The 18,454-nt window shown below is 46.7% G+C and overlaps 1 protein-coding gene across 1 annotated transcript; it reads left to right on the top strand.

Moving 5' to 3' along the window:
- The first annotated feature begins 15,141 nt into the window (after positions 1 to 15,141).
- On the top strand, positions 15,142 to 16,737 carry LOC146193866 (solute carrier family 22 member 7-like). The gene is made up of 2 exons (XM_084600642.1): positions 15,142 to 16,005; positions 16,534 to 16,737. Exons 1-2 carry the CDS (start codon positions 15,142 to 15,144, stop codon positions 16,735 to 16,737), a joined length of 1,068 nt encoding a protein of 355 aa, XP_084456768.1.
- Positions 16,738 to 18,454: the final 1,717 nt, after the last annotated feature.

Genomic DNA, 18,454 nt, shown 5'->3' with positions numbered 1-18,454 from the left:
GCGGCCGAGTCGGCGACACCGGCAATCGCCGCTCAAATCCAGTATTCTCACTTGACACGCTCTTAACTCTTAACACACTTTGAACGTTCCGTGTCAAAAAACAAGTTACATGTGGTAACAAGCAGCAGAAGCAGCGGCGTGCACTCAGTAGATGTGCATGTCCTAAAGCCAAATTCGTGTAAGTTTGCGCGAAATGACTGAGCGGAATGCGCGAAATGACTGCGTCGACTGCTTTCTTTGAAAACCGCGCCTTTTTATTTTGACAATAGATGGCAGTACAAGCGTGAGCGATGCGAAGTTTTGTTTGCAAGCATCAAGTTTCAAACCTGTTGAATATATTATAAAACACACTTTATAATATATACAAATATTTAGCATAAATAATCAAACCGCTAACAAACAATTACTTGTTTTTGTTGTGTTTGTTTTAATGGTGGCGCGTACGTAACTTCCGGGACCCAGCCGTTGAGAAGACGGAATCACGCGGTGCAGCCCGTGTATCCCCAGTTTCTATTTTTCTGTCAGAGATGGCGCTCCCTGTCAGAAGCAGCAGCGCCGCTCGACGGGTCTTTGGAAGCCTATAAGCTTTACTACCATCTACTACTGGGCAGTGGTTTGTTTCAGTCACCTGATGTCATATTTCCACGACTTGATCATGCCTTCAAAGTTAAGTGCGCAAAGTGTCATTTATCAGCTTTTGCTCATTCATTCATTCCTCGCACTATCATTTAATGGAATAACTTGCCATCGCATATTGCCACAGAAGCTGACATAAAGAAATTCCAAGAGCTACTTCGCTGTGACGGAAATGTGTAGAATATTTTGCTGTTTTTCTTTATCTCTGTTGATGTTATACCTAATATTTAGTTAGTGTTTCTTGTAATTGTTGTTGATAATTGCGTCGTGTTTATTACAATTGTATCACCCCCCCCCCTATCTAATACCCTCCTTTGCAGGCCCTGTAGGGGTAACGTAAATAAATAAATAAATACTCTGAATTGTCCTTCTTTTTCTACTGGACGCTTCGAGATCGAACCCTATCGCCTGAACTATCGTTCCCTTCTAGACACTGATGCTAACACATAGAGGATATTTGCCAAATATGGCGCCCTTAGTGGCCTAGTCAGAGCAATATGATTTCAGTGACGACCTGTGCAAATAATGGAGATTCTGCCAACTCCGCTCTACCAACCATGGCCATGAGCCTTCCCATTCAATAAAGGACGTTCAATCAATCAATCAATCAATGAACTGAAATTATAGCTCGTGAACTAAAGGCCCGCGTCTTGCACACCTGCAGTTGAAGATGGGGTAAGCCACAGCGGCGCATTGTTAGGGCGTCGTCGTTCCGCGTACGCGTAGCTGGGAGGGCAAGTAGGGGGAGCTTGAAGGTTCATTGTACATTGTAATACATTTCGTGTCCACTGCGGCCCTCACATTCTCAGTTCCAGCCCGCCTTCTCTTCTGCTCCTGCCCTCTAATTCGCGGCCGGAGTCTATCGAGTTGTTTTTATTTTTTTCTTTGATGTCTTCTCGGTATTCGCAATTTGAACAGCAGCATGAAAGACCTCGCAATCAGAAGGGAAAAAACGAAGCAGAAGGCGCTAATTTTTGCACTTCTGCTATGCAAGAAGCTTACCAACGCTCAAAGCTGAAACATTTCTGAGCAGGTGTTAAACTAGTCAGGATACCAAGAAACCAGTTTCTAGAACTTTATTGCACAGGTCGATGGAGCGCAGTTTTTGTATCACGGCAAGCACGCACAAAACAATAACGGTCGAAGGGCAGGTGGTGGCAGGGATCACGAATGCCGATGCGTCGCACTCCGCCATGTCGGCTCTGTGAAGCTAAGGCTGGCTATGCCTTCGCAGACCAGTGGCGCCAGCGAAGCAGCACCAAGCGTTCCGTGAACTTGCTGGAATCTTCACGGTCTTCAGAGGCAGTCTGTGCAGCAATATTTTCCAGAAAGCGTCGGTAACCCAGTGTCTTCTATGACGGTAAGCCCGCGTGAAAAAAATATATATATATTGTTACGAAGCGGCAAGCCGATGAAGACAGGAGACAGAACATGACCGATGACGATGGTAGATGACGTTTTATGAATTGTTGTGGGCCTAGCGCGAGCGCTCCTGCCCGCGCCACTGCCCGCTTCTTCTTCCTTGTCGTCCGTAACATGACCCGGGGCCCCCGAGCGATCGTCCCGACCGTGGACGAGGAAGTTTAGCGATGTTAAAGATTTTATGGCATGATGATGGGCGTGTCTGGATGCTTGAAGAAGAAGAGGAAGAAGGAAGAATAGAACGGCTTGCCGGTACGATGTCTGTTGCGTGGGTGATCCGCCTCCCTTGGAGCTGTCAACCATCCGTCACCAGAGTCCATGGGACCGATGGCTCGAGGTCACGTCGGGCAGCTTGGGCGGGGGTTGCGTTTTCGTGTCCATCGGTTCCTTCGGGCCATTCGGGTCTTTCGGGTCCTTCATCTCGGTTCTGATTGGTCTGTTCTCCTTGTCTTCAGGTCCGGGCTAGGGGCTGGGCGGTGGTAGTTGTTCAGGTCTGGGCTTGAAGGGCTGGGGCGAAGCTGCTCGGCGATGTCCCTGGGCCCTCGGTGATGGTCCCGGCTTGAAGATGGCCTCGATGCTCCAAGGAGAGGATGGGGATGTCGTACGCCGCACCTCCAACCAAATGTTACGAAGCGGCAAGCCGATGAAGACAGGAGACAGAACATGACCGATGACGATGGTAGATGACGTTTTATGAATGTTCGCGGGCCTAGCGCGAGCGCTCCTGCCCGCGCCACTGCCCGCTTCTTCTTCCTTGTCGTCCGTAACATATATACGATATACGTAGCAAGTGGTACATACTTTCCCTGGCTGAGCTTGTTGTGGTCATTTATGTTTGGCAATGAGAGATATTGGGTATACACATCTTTTATTCATTTTGTTTGATAGAGACGAAGACTGCGCGATGATCTGTGAAGTGGCATGCAGCGGTATCAATTTTCTCTATACAGTGTTTTGATTTAGCAGTCTTCATACGCAAAGTCTCATACATTGGATTACTCACCGGTGTGGAGCCACAGTCTCTCGCGCACCATACACATGTGTCCAGACTGATTGTTCACAGTATGCTTCAAATTTCTGGGTAGCAGATGCACTTTTGGAAACCCGAATGGAGTGATCCGTTACGACGTGCCTTCAGATCCTCTTCTGCTGGTTCCCGTTGACTGAACACTTCTACTCATCTCGGTGGTTACACTACGTCTATTATGTTTGGCATTCTGGAATCACCGTTTGGCAAGCCGTTCCTCTTTATGTTTGGGCGTCTCTGGTGCTCTCTTCGCCTTCTTACGCCCATTCTCTCTTTGCTGCCGCTATGTGCCGCTATTTACGTTCTGCCAGCGGCTGGTTTTCGAAGTAGGCGAAACGGAGAGACGCCCATGGGCTGTGCGGTGGCAGTGCACATTAAAGATCCCCAGGTGGTCGAAATTACTCCATAACCTTCCACTACCGTTTCCGTTTTTCTCTTTTCATTGTATCTCCCACCTTCCTCCCTATCATTACAGCAGAGTTCAGGTGCCCAGGGAGCAAGTGTGACAGACACTGCGCCTTTACTTTCCCGTGAACCAATTTATTATTATTATTTTCTAAATATTACTACGCTATGTTCACAGATTTCTGTCTGCGGAATGTGTCCACAAAATCGTGTCCGCAGCAGTTGTGAGTAATTGAGAAGTTAGTTTGGTTAGTTTTGTGAGGTTTAACGTCCCAAAGCGAATCAGGCTATGAGAGACGCCGTAGTAAAAGACTCCGGAAATTTCAACCACCCGGGGTTCTTTAACGTGCACTGACATCACACAGCACAGCGCCTTGCTTCTCGCCTCCATCGAAAAGTGGCCGCCGAGGCCGGGATTCAATCCCGCATCCTTGAGAACAGTAGTCGAGCACCGTAACCACTGCGCCGCCCCGGCGGGGCAGTAATTGAGAAGTGGTAGAGTTTAATGAGTGGTGGCAATCGATACAGGGTGACGTAAGGTTGTACCCAAAAATAATTAGGCGAAGTTATTTAATGGGTATAACAGGTTCACAGGAAAGGAAGGTGCAGTATCTGTCATACTTGTTCTATGAACACCTGAACCAAGCCGTATGGGAAGGGAGGAAGATGGGAGTGAAAGTTGAAAGAGAGAAACGGGTGCCGTAGTGGATTTTACGTCAAGAATGTGACGTCACGCAACCGGAAGTACAGTCGAAAAAGGGCAAAAGAAGGAACTGGCACGTAATTTGAAAGTATCGAAGACTAAAATTGGTAAACAAGAAGTGAATTAAGCAACTAGAAGCAATCAACAGCAGCCTCCGTGGTTCCGCATTACTCCAATGCAGATTCTGCAGTGCTCTTTATCATTATTATTATTATTATTATTATTATTATTATTATTATTATTATTATTATTATTATTATTATTATTATTATTATTATTGTTGTTGTTGTTGTTGTTGAGTTCTGCATCTTGACTTCTCCGCTTGTCAAGACGTTCTTTTTGTTCGGGCGTCTATGCTTCGTCGGCAGTGGAGTCGGCCGTAGGTCGGCGGACTCACTCATGAGTCGACTGACTCGGGCTCAGTCAGACTCACACTCAGATCATGATCTGAGTCGTGAGTGAATCCGGACTCACATTCAGATCAGGATCTGAGTCGTGAGTGAGTCCGGACTCATATTCAGATCAGCATCTGAGTCGTGAATGAGCCTGGACTCACACTCAGATCATGATCTGATTAGTGAGTGAGTCCGGACTTACACTCAGATCGTGATCTTAGCCGTGGGTCCGGACACTCAAATTGTGATCTGAGTTTGAGTGAGTCCGGACTCACTTTTAGATCATGATCTGTGTCGTGAGTGAGTCCGGACTCACATTCAGATTATGATCTCAGTCTTGCCAAGTCTGACCTAGAAAGTTCCTATGAAATCAAATGAATTCTTGCTAAGAGGTTGAAGAATCATGATCTGAAGTGATCGAGTGAGTAATGGGCACAGGTCGCTAATTAGATCCTAGCGGACTCGAATTGCCTGTATAATTCTAATAATGAATAATCATCTTGGTGAGCTGATGATGTAGAGCAATTTCATTGTTTTCTGTTACGCAATTATTTTGACTGTGGCGACTATGCAGGTTAATCGAGCATCTGTTCTCGTTAATGTGTTGTATTGCGGTGGCTATATAGTTCTTTCTTTGCTGTTTATTTACTCCGGAATATCTCGCAAATGATTTCACGGTTTAGGTGCACAGCGATGCAAACGAGCCAGGCTAGCCGGGCATAGCTAATAATATCAGGCTAAGTTCGAAGAGACCATTGTGAAACCACATTTTTAATGTTCTTTCTTATTGCGAAATAATTCACAGGCTCACCACCACAGACCAAGAATCTTGTCCGATGTTTCTTTTTGTGTGCCATTGCTCCAATTGGGTAGGCTGTTTGAGGATGTCACAAATGCGTGGCTACGTACGTGGGTAATTTAAACGCATTCCAGTATAGCTGAAATTTTGCTTCGGTCGATTTGGTCCAAAACCTGTCCAACATAATTCACCTACGGAGACCGGGATGCTGGACTCCATGGCCGCCTTATATTTTGCCCACCCACCGCCGAAATTTGACCTCGACTGATTTGGGCAAAATCTGTCCAATTTAATATGACTATGGCGAACAAGACTATGGCAAACCGGGGCCACCCTCAAATTGGCCCCCTCACCCCAGTAGATTGACCTGAGCCGATTTCGGACCAAAATGAACGGACAACATAATTCGAGTACGGCGAACACGATGGTGACCTCCAATATTTGGTTTGGGTCACACACGGTTTACCAACCCTCGAAACTTCATTTTGGCCAAGTTACATGAAAAGCGATCAGTTCCTAATTGCATTGGCCATCCACGGCACTATGGTTACCTATAAGTTGGGCATGACCATTTCCAGAATTTGGCCCTAGCCGCCTTCGAAGTATCACCTTTATAATTTGTATCCAATCTTAATAGACTGTGCCCGACAAGACGGCAACCACCAAAGCGGCCATAGCCATATCAAAAATTTTGCCCGTTCTATAGCTAAAAAGACAAAGCTTTCGTACTATATTCAGCTCAAAAGAGATAATCCTTACCATATTTTTTCATTTTCCTGTAACCTTTCAATTCATTCATTACTGAAGAAAACAGTCTAATCTGTAATGTTACACATTTTTTTTTTCCTATTTTTTTCCCTCGTGTTTCTCAGCACTGCCTTACGCCTACATATACAAGCTTTAGGACCGTCGCTCGTTGCTTGTCGAGAGTTGAAATGAGTGAGTACATGATGAGTCTGAGTTCATATGAGTCGCGAGTTGAAGTGAGTGAGTGTAGATAAGTCGCGAGTCAAAAATGAGTGAGTCGAGATGAGTGAGTGAGCCCAGATTAGTTATGAGTCTGAGTGAGCCCGAGTGAATCGTCATCATGCGTGAGTTTGAGTTTAAGAGCCTGAGTGAGCCCGAGTGACTCGCCAGCTTGCGTGAGTTTGAGTTCACGAGTGTGAGTGAGCCCGGCCTTGTGAGTCTGTGTGAGAATGAGCCCGCAGATGGACCAAATTTTCTGAGTGAGCCAGAGTGAGCACACGTGATTTTGCGGACCTGTGGAGTCGGCACGCGGCCGCGGCGACGGCGAGCTCTGATGTCATGCGCAGCGCACCTGTTGCTCCTCTCTGGTTTCCGCGCATGCGCACTAGTGGCCTGGTTTACACACGACGAAATGCGCTGCTGGCGAGCGTAGTGGGATCCTCGCTACAAAACTCAAGCAGATGCGACAAACGAGCCAGCAGCGATGATGCCGTTGTAACCTGCTAGCTCGGTGAAGAGTGAGCTGCCGCCAGCCGGCGGCCGAGGGCCTAGACGCTGAAGAAGGAGTTTTTAAAACCCTTTAAGGTATCGAGGAGTATTTATTCTGGCAATAAACTCCTGTTTGTAAAAGGAGCATAATCATCCAAGACTCAATTTCACTTCTTAATTTTGACACAGTAGTAAAAAAGGTGGTGTCCTCAACTTCTTACAAGGAATTTCATAATATCGAAGTAAGGAGTATAAAAGGCGACGTCAGCCATTTATTCTCCTATTTGGGCTTGTTTATGTTTAGAGTGTAGTAACCCAACATTTGGTGCTGCCTCTGACGTCGTTTTATTGCATTTTTAAGGGCTACTTGGAATCAGGGGCCGCCGCAACGTATAAGGCAATGCAGGCCCACTGAGTATGATCAGTTATTTTCGTGCCTTTAACGCTTTACCTCCATGATTACGACAGCGACAAAGAACGCTAACGAAACCTACACTGCAGTCAAAAGAAAGACACGACACAATTATTACCGCAATAGCATTAGTGATCTCTTTCGAAGAAGAATGTGGCGTTGACGCCGCTTCGAGAAGATGCTGATTGGGAGAGGGGGACTTGACGTCAGAGCTAACTAATTTAACAGAACAGAAGAATTTGTCGCTCAAGTGCTGGAATAAAATGTATGTCCCCTGTGTCGCTATCCGGACACGCTGCCTCTACGCCAACAAGGAAGCTGTCGCACAACACTCTTAAGCGCTCACCGCATGAGGCGGAGATTCGCCATGACCGGAAGCCACTCGCCGCTCGATAGGCAGCAGGTCGCGAAGCAACAAATCGCATAAGGTTTTGAGACTGTATGTAACTTCCGCTATACCTTTTTTTAGAAAATTTGTTTGTTTGTTTTTATTCGAGAAGTTTGCCATAAGGAATTTGCTTTCCTACTGCCGTTTAAGTGAGGATCCTGCAGATACTCGCTTCATCTGAGCCAAGGAGCAGGGTTGGGGTCTAGTGGAATTCGCCGTTTAGGGCGCAATCTGCTTGCCGCTATTGTATTTGTATCTATTATACATGCCGTCAGTGCACTACGACGGCTGTCGTGACACGTGTCTTAATCTTTCTTTTTACCTCATCTCTTAAATCTGCCTGCACGAGGCAATGGTCGTGGCTTAGCTACAGAGACAGTTTGCTGGGCCGTGCATTTTTTTTTTTTTACTTCTTCCTAGGGTCGCAACACCTGACCCATGCATATGAGCGCGTCCAGTTCTGTAAAACTTGGCAGGTTAATAAAGGATACAAAAGGCTATTGTGGGTAGGTTTTGGGGATTAATAACACAAGGAGCGATAGAAGTCACTTTTTACAAGTTATGCATCGCATAGTGTAGTTTCACATCACTGCACCGTGTCCCTTAAAAACGCCAGATATTTTTCAGCGCTTGCTGTTTAGCCTTAACACATGACACTAGCATATTTATACTCCCCTTGACCAAACGGCGAGACGGCCGAAACAGAGCAACACTTAAAACATTCTATCACCGAGCTGCGTTTATTCGCACGGGTAATTGTTGTGCTCTCAGATAATTGCACATACACACAAGGGACAATGGCCACAGCGTCTGAAATGGTATTATAATGCGTGACGAGATAAAAAAAGTAAAATATATTATGATAGACAAAAAGCCCTACTGAACAATAAGAAACAGATCAATAACTTCGACTCAATGTGAAACAAATGGTAGAGACCAGAATCGGCGCACCTAGCAGGAAATTCTTTCAGAGGGATCAACAAATTTATGAACCGCAGGGAGCGATCCGTGCCCCTGTAAAGCCTAGCTGCAGAGTAGCTTCAAATGAAAGAATTTTGAAATAGCCAAAGATATAACTATTTGGTTACAAGGAATTTCAAAGAAAACTTTACTGAAGGACGCGAAACAGTGAAAATAGAGGGAAAAATGATCCAGGGTCTCGGGTTCACTGCAGAATGAATACATGGCTGCGGGCGAGGAGCCAAACTTGGGGGGGGGGGGGGGGTAGAATTAAGGAGAGTAGTTCTACACCTGACTTTTGTTAGAGATAGCTCGCACTGACGTTTCAGGCTCTGACCTAGGGTCTGGTGTACTGCAAATATATAATACCAGCGGAAACGATACGCGATGGAGTCGTCGCGCGACGAATCGCTAGGGAAAATGGCCTCATGCGGTTATCGCTTTAAATAAACTTAAGTATACTCATTTTTGTCACAACTTGAAGGTACATGCATTTTTAGGCAGTAGTGAGATCGACAAGAATTCGAGCTTGATTTTTAAGTTCTTAATATTTTTGACCAATTGATCCTTGCAGGCACGCGCCAGTCTCTTGACTGCGAAAAAGAAAAAAGCGAAGAAGAATGCTGCATGTTTAGTCAAGACCGAGGTTTCTTATAACCAGAGCCCAGTAAACTGGATAAACTAGAAATTTTGTTCGGCGTCATTTAAAAGAGCCATAGCGTAGGCAAAGGACGAGTACAATGAAAATTTAAATACTTATTTGTCAAACCCTAAGCACAGGAAGGCTTTGTATCGTTTCATGGAATGAAATAGAAACTCATGCATTTCTCAGTCATTAAGTTCAATAGAGGGTTTACAAAAGTAAGTCTGGCAACCATGAGCGGTACGCTGATCACGCGCTGGCCGCCATATTTTGCTTGCTCTATCCGCTCGCTTCGTGTCTGTGCGTCAGCGCTCGCCGTTCTGTTCGCGCTTTTCACGTTTTAACCTAGTATGCTGTGCTTGTACCTCTGCTCTGTCCCCGGCGGTTTTTGTTAGCGACGCTTAGAAGCATATTTTGACAGCCGACACGTGGCGTGGCCCACCGGCCGCGCTGCCGAACGCAGTTACAAATTGCTCTACGAGTCGTGCATGGGCCCCTCGGCAATCAGTGTAGCGTCATTCCTATCCAGTTACAGTATCCAGGGTTTTGTAATGTGGATTTTTTTTTGTCTGTGTGCCTTTGCTGTTTACTTGAACGCCTATGAGAGACGATCGCGAGTTCGTTTGCGTGGTTTGCGCAATCACCGTCGCTCATCCTACTGGTAGATACTTGGTTGGTGAAATGAGCGAGGAAGCATTTTATTTTATGATAAAAGAATCGTTCGTAACTTGAAGTAAGTCGGACTGGCGCTGAACACTTTCCTTTCCATGTCGTCGATGCAGTATTTGGCACGAGTTTCGAAAATAATCGGGGGCTGCGTAAAATAAAATATATGCCATGGTAATTTGTGCTTCCAGTGATTTAAGATTGATTGGTGTGCGATAGGCGATGACGAGTGAATTAAACCTTCGTTATTAATTGATCAATTGATGAAATAAAGAAACGAAAAAAGGGAAAATTGTAAATTAAGGGTTTAAAGGTGTCATAATGCTCAGAATGGAAAACCGGTGCTTGATGATACTAAGGAAGAAAATTTAGAATGTGTAAATGATTAATTGAAATGATTGAAGAATGTGTTCAATAGTGTCAAATTGCTCAGTATGGAAAGCGATTGTTGCTGACGCATGAGTATTGGCGTATAAAAATATAAATCTTCAAATAGAATAAATCTAAATAAAGAAATGATAGAAATATAATATAAATAAAACAGCTAAAATATAAAACGTGAAGAAAAAAAATATCGTGCGTGTGTGTGTATGAGAGAGAGAGACGCTATCGCGTTATATCTTTAACTGCGGAGCTTAAGTGTCCCCGTAATTTTTTATAACCATATGATATAATACAAATCTGACTTTATGAACACAGCCAGTTGCCCCAAACACAAACACATCGCAGTAATGTTAGTTGACCATTCAAATTTGTTTTCGTTTCAGCCGAGTTCCTCTTCCTCAGAGTTCCTCGAAGCTTCCCATGTCAGCGCTTTCATGTGAGGTTACAGCTTCAAATGTCTACTATCTGACAGATGGAATAAACAAGAAATCGGCATATTTACAAATTCCACTGAATTTCAGGTAGCTGTCAATTAGCGAACCATCGGGTGGCTCGACAAAGCAAACAAAAGTGAAGCTCACGCTTCGTTATTTTATCAGCCGCGCTGGCAGGTATAACGCACAGAATGCGAACCTGAGCGGCGCGCTCTGGACCTGGACCGGTCTAAACGGGCTGCACGTGAGCGTATTACAACACACTAGTGGGATGTCATCTTTTCCTGCTTTACTAGACGCCGCAGGTTTGGTAGCCGCTTGCTTTTGCAGCGTGAAACACGCACCTTGGGTGCACTAGACAACCGTACTGCTCTCTGCACCAAGCACTACCATTTCGTACAACTGTGAAAAGTACCTTTGGTAATCATGCCCCTGTCTTAAATCAAATACACAATGGTAAATGCAACCTGCGTACAGAATGTTTCAAAGAACGTATTTGGACTATAGCGTTCGTTATAGATGCATTGCTCCTTCTCCCGTGTTCTCCATCGCAGCATAAGCTTCTCCTTCAAGTTCACAACGCTCCATAGCACGCCAAATAACCTTGCTGTTTTAGAAGATAGCACGTTCTGTGAGCTAGCTCACAGTCAGAGGGACGTGCAGTAATGCTTTACATGATGCAAGTGACCCTTGTAAAGCCGATTAGAACTGCAAACAAGCGGTCGAAAACACGCGTATACCTTGATTCCGTGCGCGTCTACGACGGTGCGCGTGCTGCAGAAGGGCACGCAACAACATGCTGGCATCATTCCGAATAGAGCTTGGTGCTAACAGTGACTGCTGTGATGTTAAAAAATGGAAGAATCACTTGTGAGTATTCCAATGCACCTTTCGGTGCATGCACGGGTTCCACGAAGGCGCGCGTTGACAGCGTTCTCGATGGGAGGCGCGGGCGGACTGAACAAAACATGGCCGCCGCGCACAGGTTCTGTTTATTTCACTAGATGGCGCTAACTTTTGTAAAGCCTCTATAGCGTTGTCTCCACACGAGGCAAAGGATGAGTTGGAACCAATTGCACAAGGGCACGCATTACGTTTCCAGGAGCAGTGCAGAGTTTCCTTGCACGCTCCCATTTTCTGCTCGCACTATGTTGAGTTTGAAAGGTCAGAACTTCTATTTGTGATTTCTTCCATGCAAAACTCGGCTCCAGGTTGGGACGGGGTTACGATAGGTGTGCTCAAAATTTCAGCTAATGAATTCACTTATTATCTCCTGGATCTGGTCCACGAATCATTAGAATCTGCATGGCTGCCGCACGTCTGGAAAGTGGCAAAAATTATATTGGTCTTGAAAGACCCTGGTAAAGGATTTTATGTTAAAAACATTCGGCCGATAGCTTTGACTTTGAATCTAGTAAAATTAATAGAAAGAATTGTGCATGGCCGCCTCTCAAAGCATATTTCAGAGGTTAATGCTTTGAGTTCTGCCCAGATTGATTTCTGCAATGGGTGCTCAATATGGTCTGTACATGTTGATTTATAAATCAGGATTCATCTTGCAATGTGCAACAAGGAGGTATCAGCGTTAGTGACGCTCGATATAGCTAACGTCTATGACAGCATTGAACATTCCATTCTACTAAACAAGTGGTCATTATCACGTCCTCCGTTCTTCATTTATGATTGGATCAGGAAATTTTTGAAAGGACGAGAATTCTTTTGCACTGATGGCTCATTATTCTCAGATACCTATGCACAGACAAGAGGGGTACCCCAGGGCTCTGTGCTATCACCACTCCTTTCTAATATATTAATGTGCGATATTCCGGTTCATCCTGATGTCACTGTATATGTATATTGTCACGTAGTGGTGACAAGGCCGTACATGCCCAAAGTAGACACAGGCGTGATGGTACTGAAATAACTCTTTATTGGGGCTGACTTGCGCCCGTAAAGGAACTAAGCAACTCGGCGGCGGCGATAGCAAACGTGCTCGTCGGTCGTCGGACAAAGAATGCTCGTCACACTCGTCAACGCTCAATTTAAAGGCTGCACAGACCAATCTAGACAACGTCGCAAACAGCTACCAGCACGGGCTGGAACATTGTGAAAGACACCCGAGTGGCCGGAACCTTCGAGACAGATCTCGGTGCATCTTTCGCTACAACAAAACTGATAAAGGTGTGACTTGCGACATAGAGCATTAACAAACAAAGATTACGGAACTGATACGCGCTCTAGAATCAGAGTGATAAGCCTGTATGCCGGCGGCTGTTAAAAAACAACAAATACTGTTTTGAAGGTTTCGCGGCAATATGCAGATGACATAGCATTCTTCGCCTCTGCAAAAGATATTCATGACCTCTATCGTTCACTACAGGCTCACCTAAATGCACGTGAGGTCTGGTTGTACAAAATTAAATTGGTTTTAAATGTATCCAAACGTACTGTGGTAGTTTTTAAAACCAAAACCCCCTTATATGTTTCGTTAAACTACCGCTCAGATGTCATACCTCAAGTGGAATCTGTGCGGTATTTAGGCATTACGTATGATGCTAGTATGGATTGGAGGCCTCACATCAAGTCTAATGTTCAAAAAGGTGAGCATGCCCTTGGTAGGCTCATACGGATAAGTAATAGAAAATTTGGTATGCGTCGAGACACTCTTCTACTTTTGTACAAAGCCTATGTGAGACCGATTCTGGATTTTGGCTGCATTCTTTTTTCTGGATGTCGTAAATATAAGCTGCATCCTTTGCTGCTTTTAGAGAGACGAGCGCTGCGCCTCTGCCTAGGACCTCCACAGTCAGTCTCTACCACTGTGCTGTACTTGGAGGCCCGCAATTCGGACCTTAACTCCAGTTTTCGCCTTCTAACTGTTAGATTTTTCTTGCGATCATTTGAGGCTACTCCAGGTATGGCTATACCTATTTTTGTGTCAAACCCCGCCCTCTTTCTCACTCACCAGTGGCCAAGGGTCTGCATGCCCCAGGTTGTTTTCACGCAGAGCATTTTAGCAAACATTGGTGTGGACCTTGCTACTAAATGTCCTATTGGTTGCTCAACGTCCTTTGTGGATATGAATTATGATTCTATATTTCCATCTAATGTGAAGCACTTACCTTCAGGTCTAATATCCAGTCTCCTATGTGATCACCTTGAAAAGTTCCCTGATCACACTGTGATTGCCACTGATGCGTCTGTGACTGCGCTGAAAGCAGCGATTGGAATTTTTTTCAGAGTCTCTTTCCTGGAGTTTTTCGGTGCGTGTCCGGGATTACACACCGATATTATTAGCAGAGTTTATGACAATTGGACTAGCACTACTGAACGTTCCCTGCAGTCAATCAAAAATAATTTTTCTATGAGACTTTCTATTTTGCTGCCACTGGAGTCAGCACGGGATGCTCTTTGAGCTGCTCACTAAAGTATTTCATACCGGGGTGGGTGAAAGAACTACGCTTCATCTGGGTCCCCGGTCACTGCGGTATTTTCCAGAACGAAGCGGCAGATTTCCTGGCTAAATCAGCTCTTGATGCATCCGTTTCATGTACCATCCCTAATATCACCATTTTTGGAATGTCCTGTTTTCAGCGTTATCAATACCTAGCCGCTTCGTGCAATGAAACCTTGCTATCTACAGCCGAATACCAGCATCTCATATACTCATGGAAAGTTCGTTCATGTAAATCACAGCAGTGTGAGATAACGATGACTCTCACGAGATGCAGGACTCCTCGCCTAAATCTTTATTTATGTAGATGCGGGATCAGCCCCACAAACATTTGTGAGGCTTGCGATGAGATTGAAAATGTTGATCACTTCCTTCTCGCTTGCCGAAGATTTTCACATCTGAGGAGGGTGCATTTAGAAACTCCAATTGCACGCTTGGGATTTACGCAGTCGGTCCCGCTTCTACTCTCCTTCGGTGCGAGTGCGAAGGGATTTGCGTTTGCCTCAAATTTGTCAGTACTTACATAACTACATCACAGCTACGGACAGATTCCCTTGCTAATTGTATTCCACATTTACAAACTTCCAAATTTTTGCTTCCTATTTTTTCTTTCAATCAATTTTGTGGTCTTAAATCTTATGTTTTTGTTTAGTTGATAATTGCTTTATTGCACTAGTTCAGTTCGTGTAGGACATTTGGCAGTCCACACTGAACCCTGGTCAATCCCCCTTCGTGGGTATGTGCCATATATCAAGGCAGAAGAAGACGAAGACCGTGGTTCAGGTTAGGGCAGCTACAAATACCTGCCGTATTAACGTCTAAGATGCTTCTGCTGTCTAGACGCAGGCTCAGTAGAGTAGACTTAGTGACGAGCGACTGCTATGACTGCAGTGATGTGTTCGGCCATGGTCATTTTCAGCGCTGGTTCTTCAATCTCGTTATATTCTCCGTGTGCGCAATGCAGTGCCACACCCTCGCCTTCAGTCTCACCTCTGGTGACGTCGACCACTGGTGCAAGCAGCCACAGGGCGAATTGAAGGTGCCTGCGGCCTCCTGGAGGAACTCGGCAATCCCTCTAGAGGCGGACGGTCACTTCAGTCGATGCAGCGTCTACAAACACCCAGGTCACCCTAACGACACGCTGATTGTTGACTGCGATGATTGGGACTACGACCCGGAGTACAGCAAGAGGACCATCGTAAGTCAGTGGGACTTGGTCTGCCACAGACGCTGGTTGCGCGCCATGGCGGAGAGCCCCTACATAGCCGGCTCGCTAATTGCGATGACTGCCGTCGGGCAGATGGCGGACCGAGTCGGCCGGATGCCCGTGCTCCTCACAGCGATGGCGGTGCTGCAGCTGGCCACGATGGGCGGATGTTTCGCAGCATCATACCACATGTACGTCCTTTCAAGGTTTCTCAACTCTGGCTGCGTGGCAACTGTCGCCGTCCTCGCCTGCACACTATTCTTTGAGGCATCCACGCACGAGAACAGGAACAGGGACCTGTGTGCCGCCATGTGCGCAGGCTTGCTGATTGCCGAGGTATGGCTTGCTGTGGCACGGCTGCTCAAAGGGCTGAACTGGATAGTTCTCCAGATCTTCATGCTGTCCCCGACTGTCCTCACGTTGTACGCGGTGTCCGCAGTGCATGAGTCAGCCCGCTGGTGCATTGCAGTAAACGACATGGCCAGAGCCGAAATGCTCATGATCGCTGCCGCCAAAGAAAATCACTTTCCCGTTTCAAACACTGACTGCATGCTGGAAAGGCTCAAGGCAGAGGTTCAGAGGACCGAAATGCGCATGCTGCTCACAGCAGGAGACGTAACTAGAGCAAAGGCAGTACAGCGCAGCGCGTTCGTGATGATCGGCTTATCGTTCTCTGCTTCGTTTTCACAATACTCATTGATGGCCGTCGAGGACAGGGTAATATTAGGAACAACTGCTTGGTTCCAGTGGACCTCAAGCGGAACCAACCTCGCAAGTTTCGCGCTGCTCTACGCTACGTTCAGAAAACTCTCACCGCAACATCTACTAGCCGCAGCAGTAGGAACGCTCGGTGGCGTTTCCTGCGTGATAAGCCTTAGTTTCGCATTGGGATGCGCTTACGTAACGACATTGTTCTTCCTTTTAGCCAAACCGCTTACGTTCGCGGTCAAAGTCCTCATATTCGCCAACGTCTTGGAAATGGTGCCGACGCGTGTGCGTTGCGGGGCGAGTTGCTGGCTCTTCGGTTTGGGCCGCTTGGGAGGGGTGTGTGCCGTAGTGCTGTCCGTGCGGCAAGACATTGGTCGTGGCGATGTGCTTTTCGCCCTCGCTGGGACCACGCTCTTTATGTTGCTCCATGCCCAGCTCTTTTCACAGCAGCCGTCGAAGAAGCCAACTCTGGCCAGCCCGTTATCTGCTGCGGGTTCCATTCAGAGTGTGGACTTCATGAAGCAGGCGCTGAACTGCCGGAATGTGAAGAAGGGACGAACCAGCAAGCCTCGTGGCAGTGGTCAGTCATCGAGGTACCAAAGCATCGAGCCGAGACCTATGGACAGCAGACTCAATTAGAGTGTTATGATTTGTGACGCAAATGGGCTTTCAGTCTCATCACTGTAATTTATGCTATCTAAGCACAACGTTATGTGAATGTAATTAATTCGATCTGTCGAATGTTTACACAGTTTCTATGCCGTCATGTGGCACTTGTATCAAGGGCAAACATTGGATATTGGATGCAATGCATCTTTTTTTGTGTTGCTTTTAAGTTGGCTTCCAATATGGTTTGCTTTTGGGGTTTAAAGGGGTCATGCAATGCCTAAAACGGGGTAAAGCAAATCGGTCAAGAGATCGGTACTCCCTCACACGCCAATTCACCGCAAGAATTTTTTAACTAGCTTCATTAACAGCAGAGATATCGGCTATTAAAAATGGCGCTCCTCCTCGCTCCCCTCAACTCAACACTCAGAGAAACCAGAAAAATAAACGAAGAAAACAGCTTGGGAACTCCGCCCCGCTAGCCCCGCCCACGAAGCGTCGTCGGGTGACGCTCGGTTCTCAGACTTCCGGTCGTCGCACCTGTTTTCCCCGAGCTTCGCCCATGCATTCACGGTCTCTGCCTTTCCCGTCCCGTCTGCGTTTGCATGGCTTTCAACCTTGTCTGCTGTCTTCCTCGGCCGCCGGTTTCTTCAGTTTCTTGACCTCTCTGAATTGTGTGCGACAGCAGCCCGAACGACTCGGGTCGTTCGCAAGCGCATGCCTGCAGGTGGGAAGCTGTCCACACATACCGGCGGCCGCCGCGGAGGGAGCACTTTCCTTCATATCCCTGTCCCATTCCGCGCAAATTAGCGTGCACTCCTGCCGAGCATGGCTTTCTACAAGACCGCGTTCTTCTATCGCGCTGCCTGGGTCAGTCTCTTTTGTACCGTCTTCTGCGGTTTGACCAACGGCGGCCGGTGACCCCTCGCGGAGTTGACGCGATAGCTGCGATAGCATCGACTCTGCATGGATGCTAGCAGACGATCGAGCGTGCGAGTTGCCCGCGTGCAAACATATGTCGTCGTCGCTTTTAGACCGGAGCTGCTTTCATTATGGTCGGCGAGAGGCATCTCTTGTGCATAACGAATGGAATGTATACGCGTACGTATCACCGACGAGAGCACGGACTGATGATCGCTACAGAGTTTGGATATCGGATGACAGGTGAGCACGAATTATTCGTCCGCGAATCTTAAAATTGAGATTAACAAAAAGGATAGTGTAGTGTAGTGTTTTTTTTTTTTGACGTCCTTTCGCAAATCGTTTAGGAAGTTCCAATGCGTAGCGTGCACGCGTGTTTATCTCATGTGTACGCATCGTCCGAGCTAGAATCGACGGCGCAAAGCAGCAAGCAGCTCGGCACATTCAGTTCGGCAGCGCAGGTTGTCACCGCTTTCCGAAGCTACACGCAAGAATCGTGCACAGGAGCACGCGAGCGACTACACTAGAGACGCAGCGAAGCAGACGATTCTAAAACGCCGTCCGCCGTAGCTGCGATGCAAAAGAAACAAGGCCTAGCGATGAGCAGGGAGCAGCGCACAACCGGAGTACCGTCGGCCGCAGCGCCCGTGCCTGGCGGCATCGGGTGCTGCACTTACGCAGTGCGAATTTGTGTACTTTTGCGATCAAGATGAGGGTAGACCTTTTTTTCTTTTTTTTTTTTTTGACGCACACAACACGCCGCACAAATGGTCAATGCGGCAAAGACGAGTCGGGACACGGGACTATACAGTACGCTGCTGCGCCGTCG

Source organism: Amblyomma maculatum, chromosome 4 (genome assembly GCF_055883805.1).
Source record: "Amblyomma maculatum isolate TAMU_Amacu chromosome 4, ASM5588380v1, whole genome shotgun sequence".
Taxonomy (NCBI): Eukaryota; Metazoa; Arthropoda; class Arachnida; order Ixodida; family Ixodidae; genus Amblyomma; species Amblyomma maculatum.
The sequence above is the reverse complement of the archived record's forward strand: the minus strand, read 5'-3'. Positions and strand labels throughout refer to the sequence as shown.

What these genes read in the sequence shown, in the direction of transcription:
- LOC146193866 (XM_084600642.1), top strand. Translation starts at nt 15,142, where the DNA reads ATGCAGTGCCACACCCTCGCCTTCAGTCTCACCTCTGGTGACGTCGAC. An exon ending in TGCTGCTCACAGCAGGAGAC is followed by an intron (nt 16,006 to 16,533) that starts GTAACTAGAGCA and finishes CTCCATGCCCAG; the next exon opens with CTCTTTTCACAGCAGCCGTC.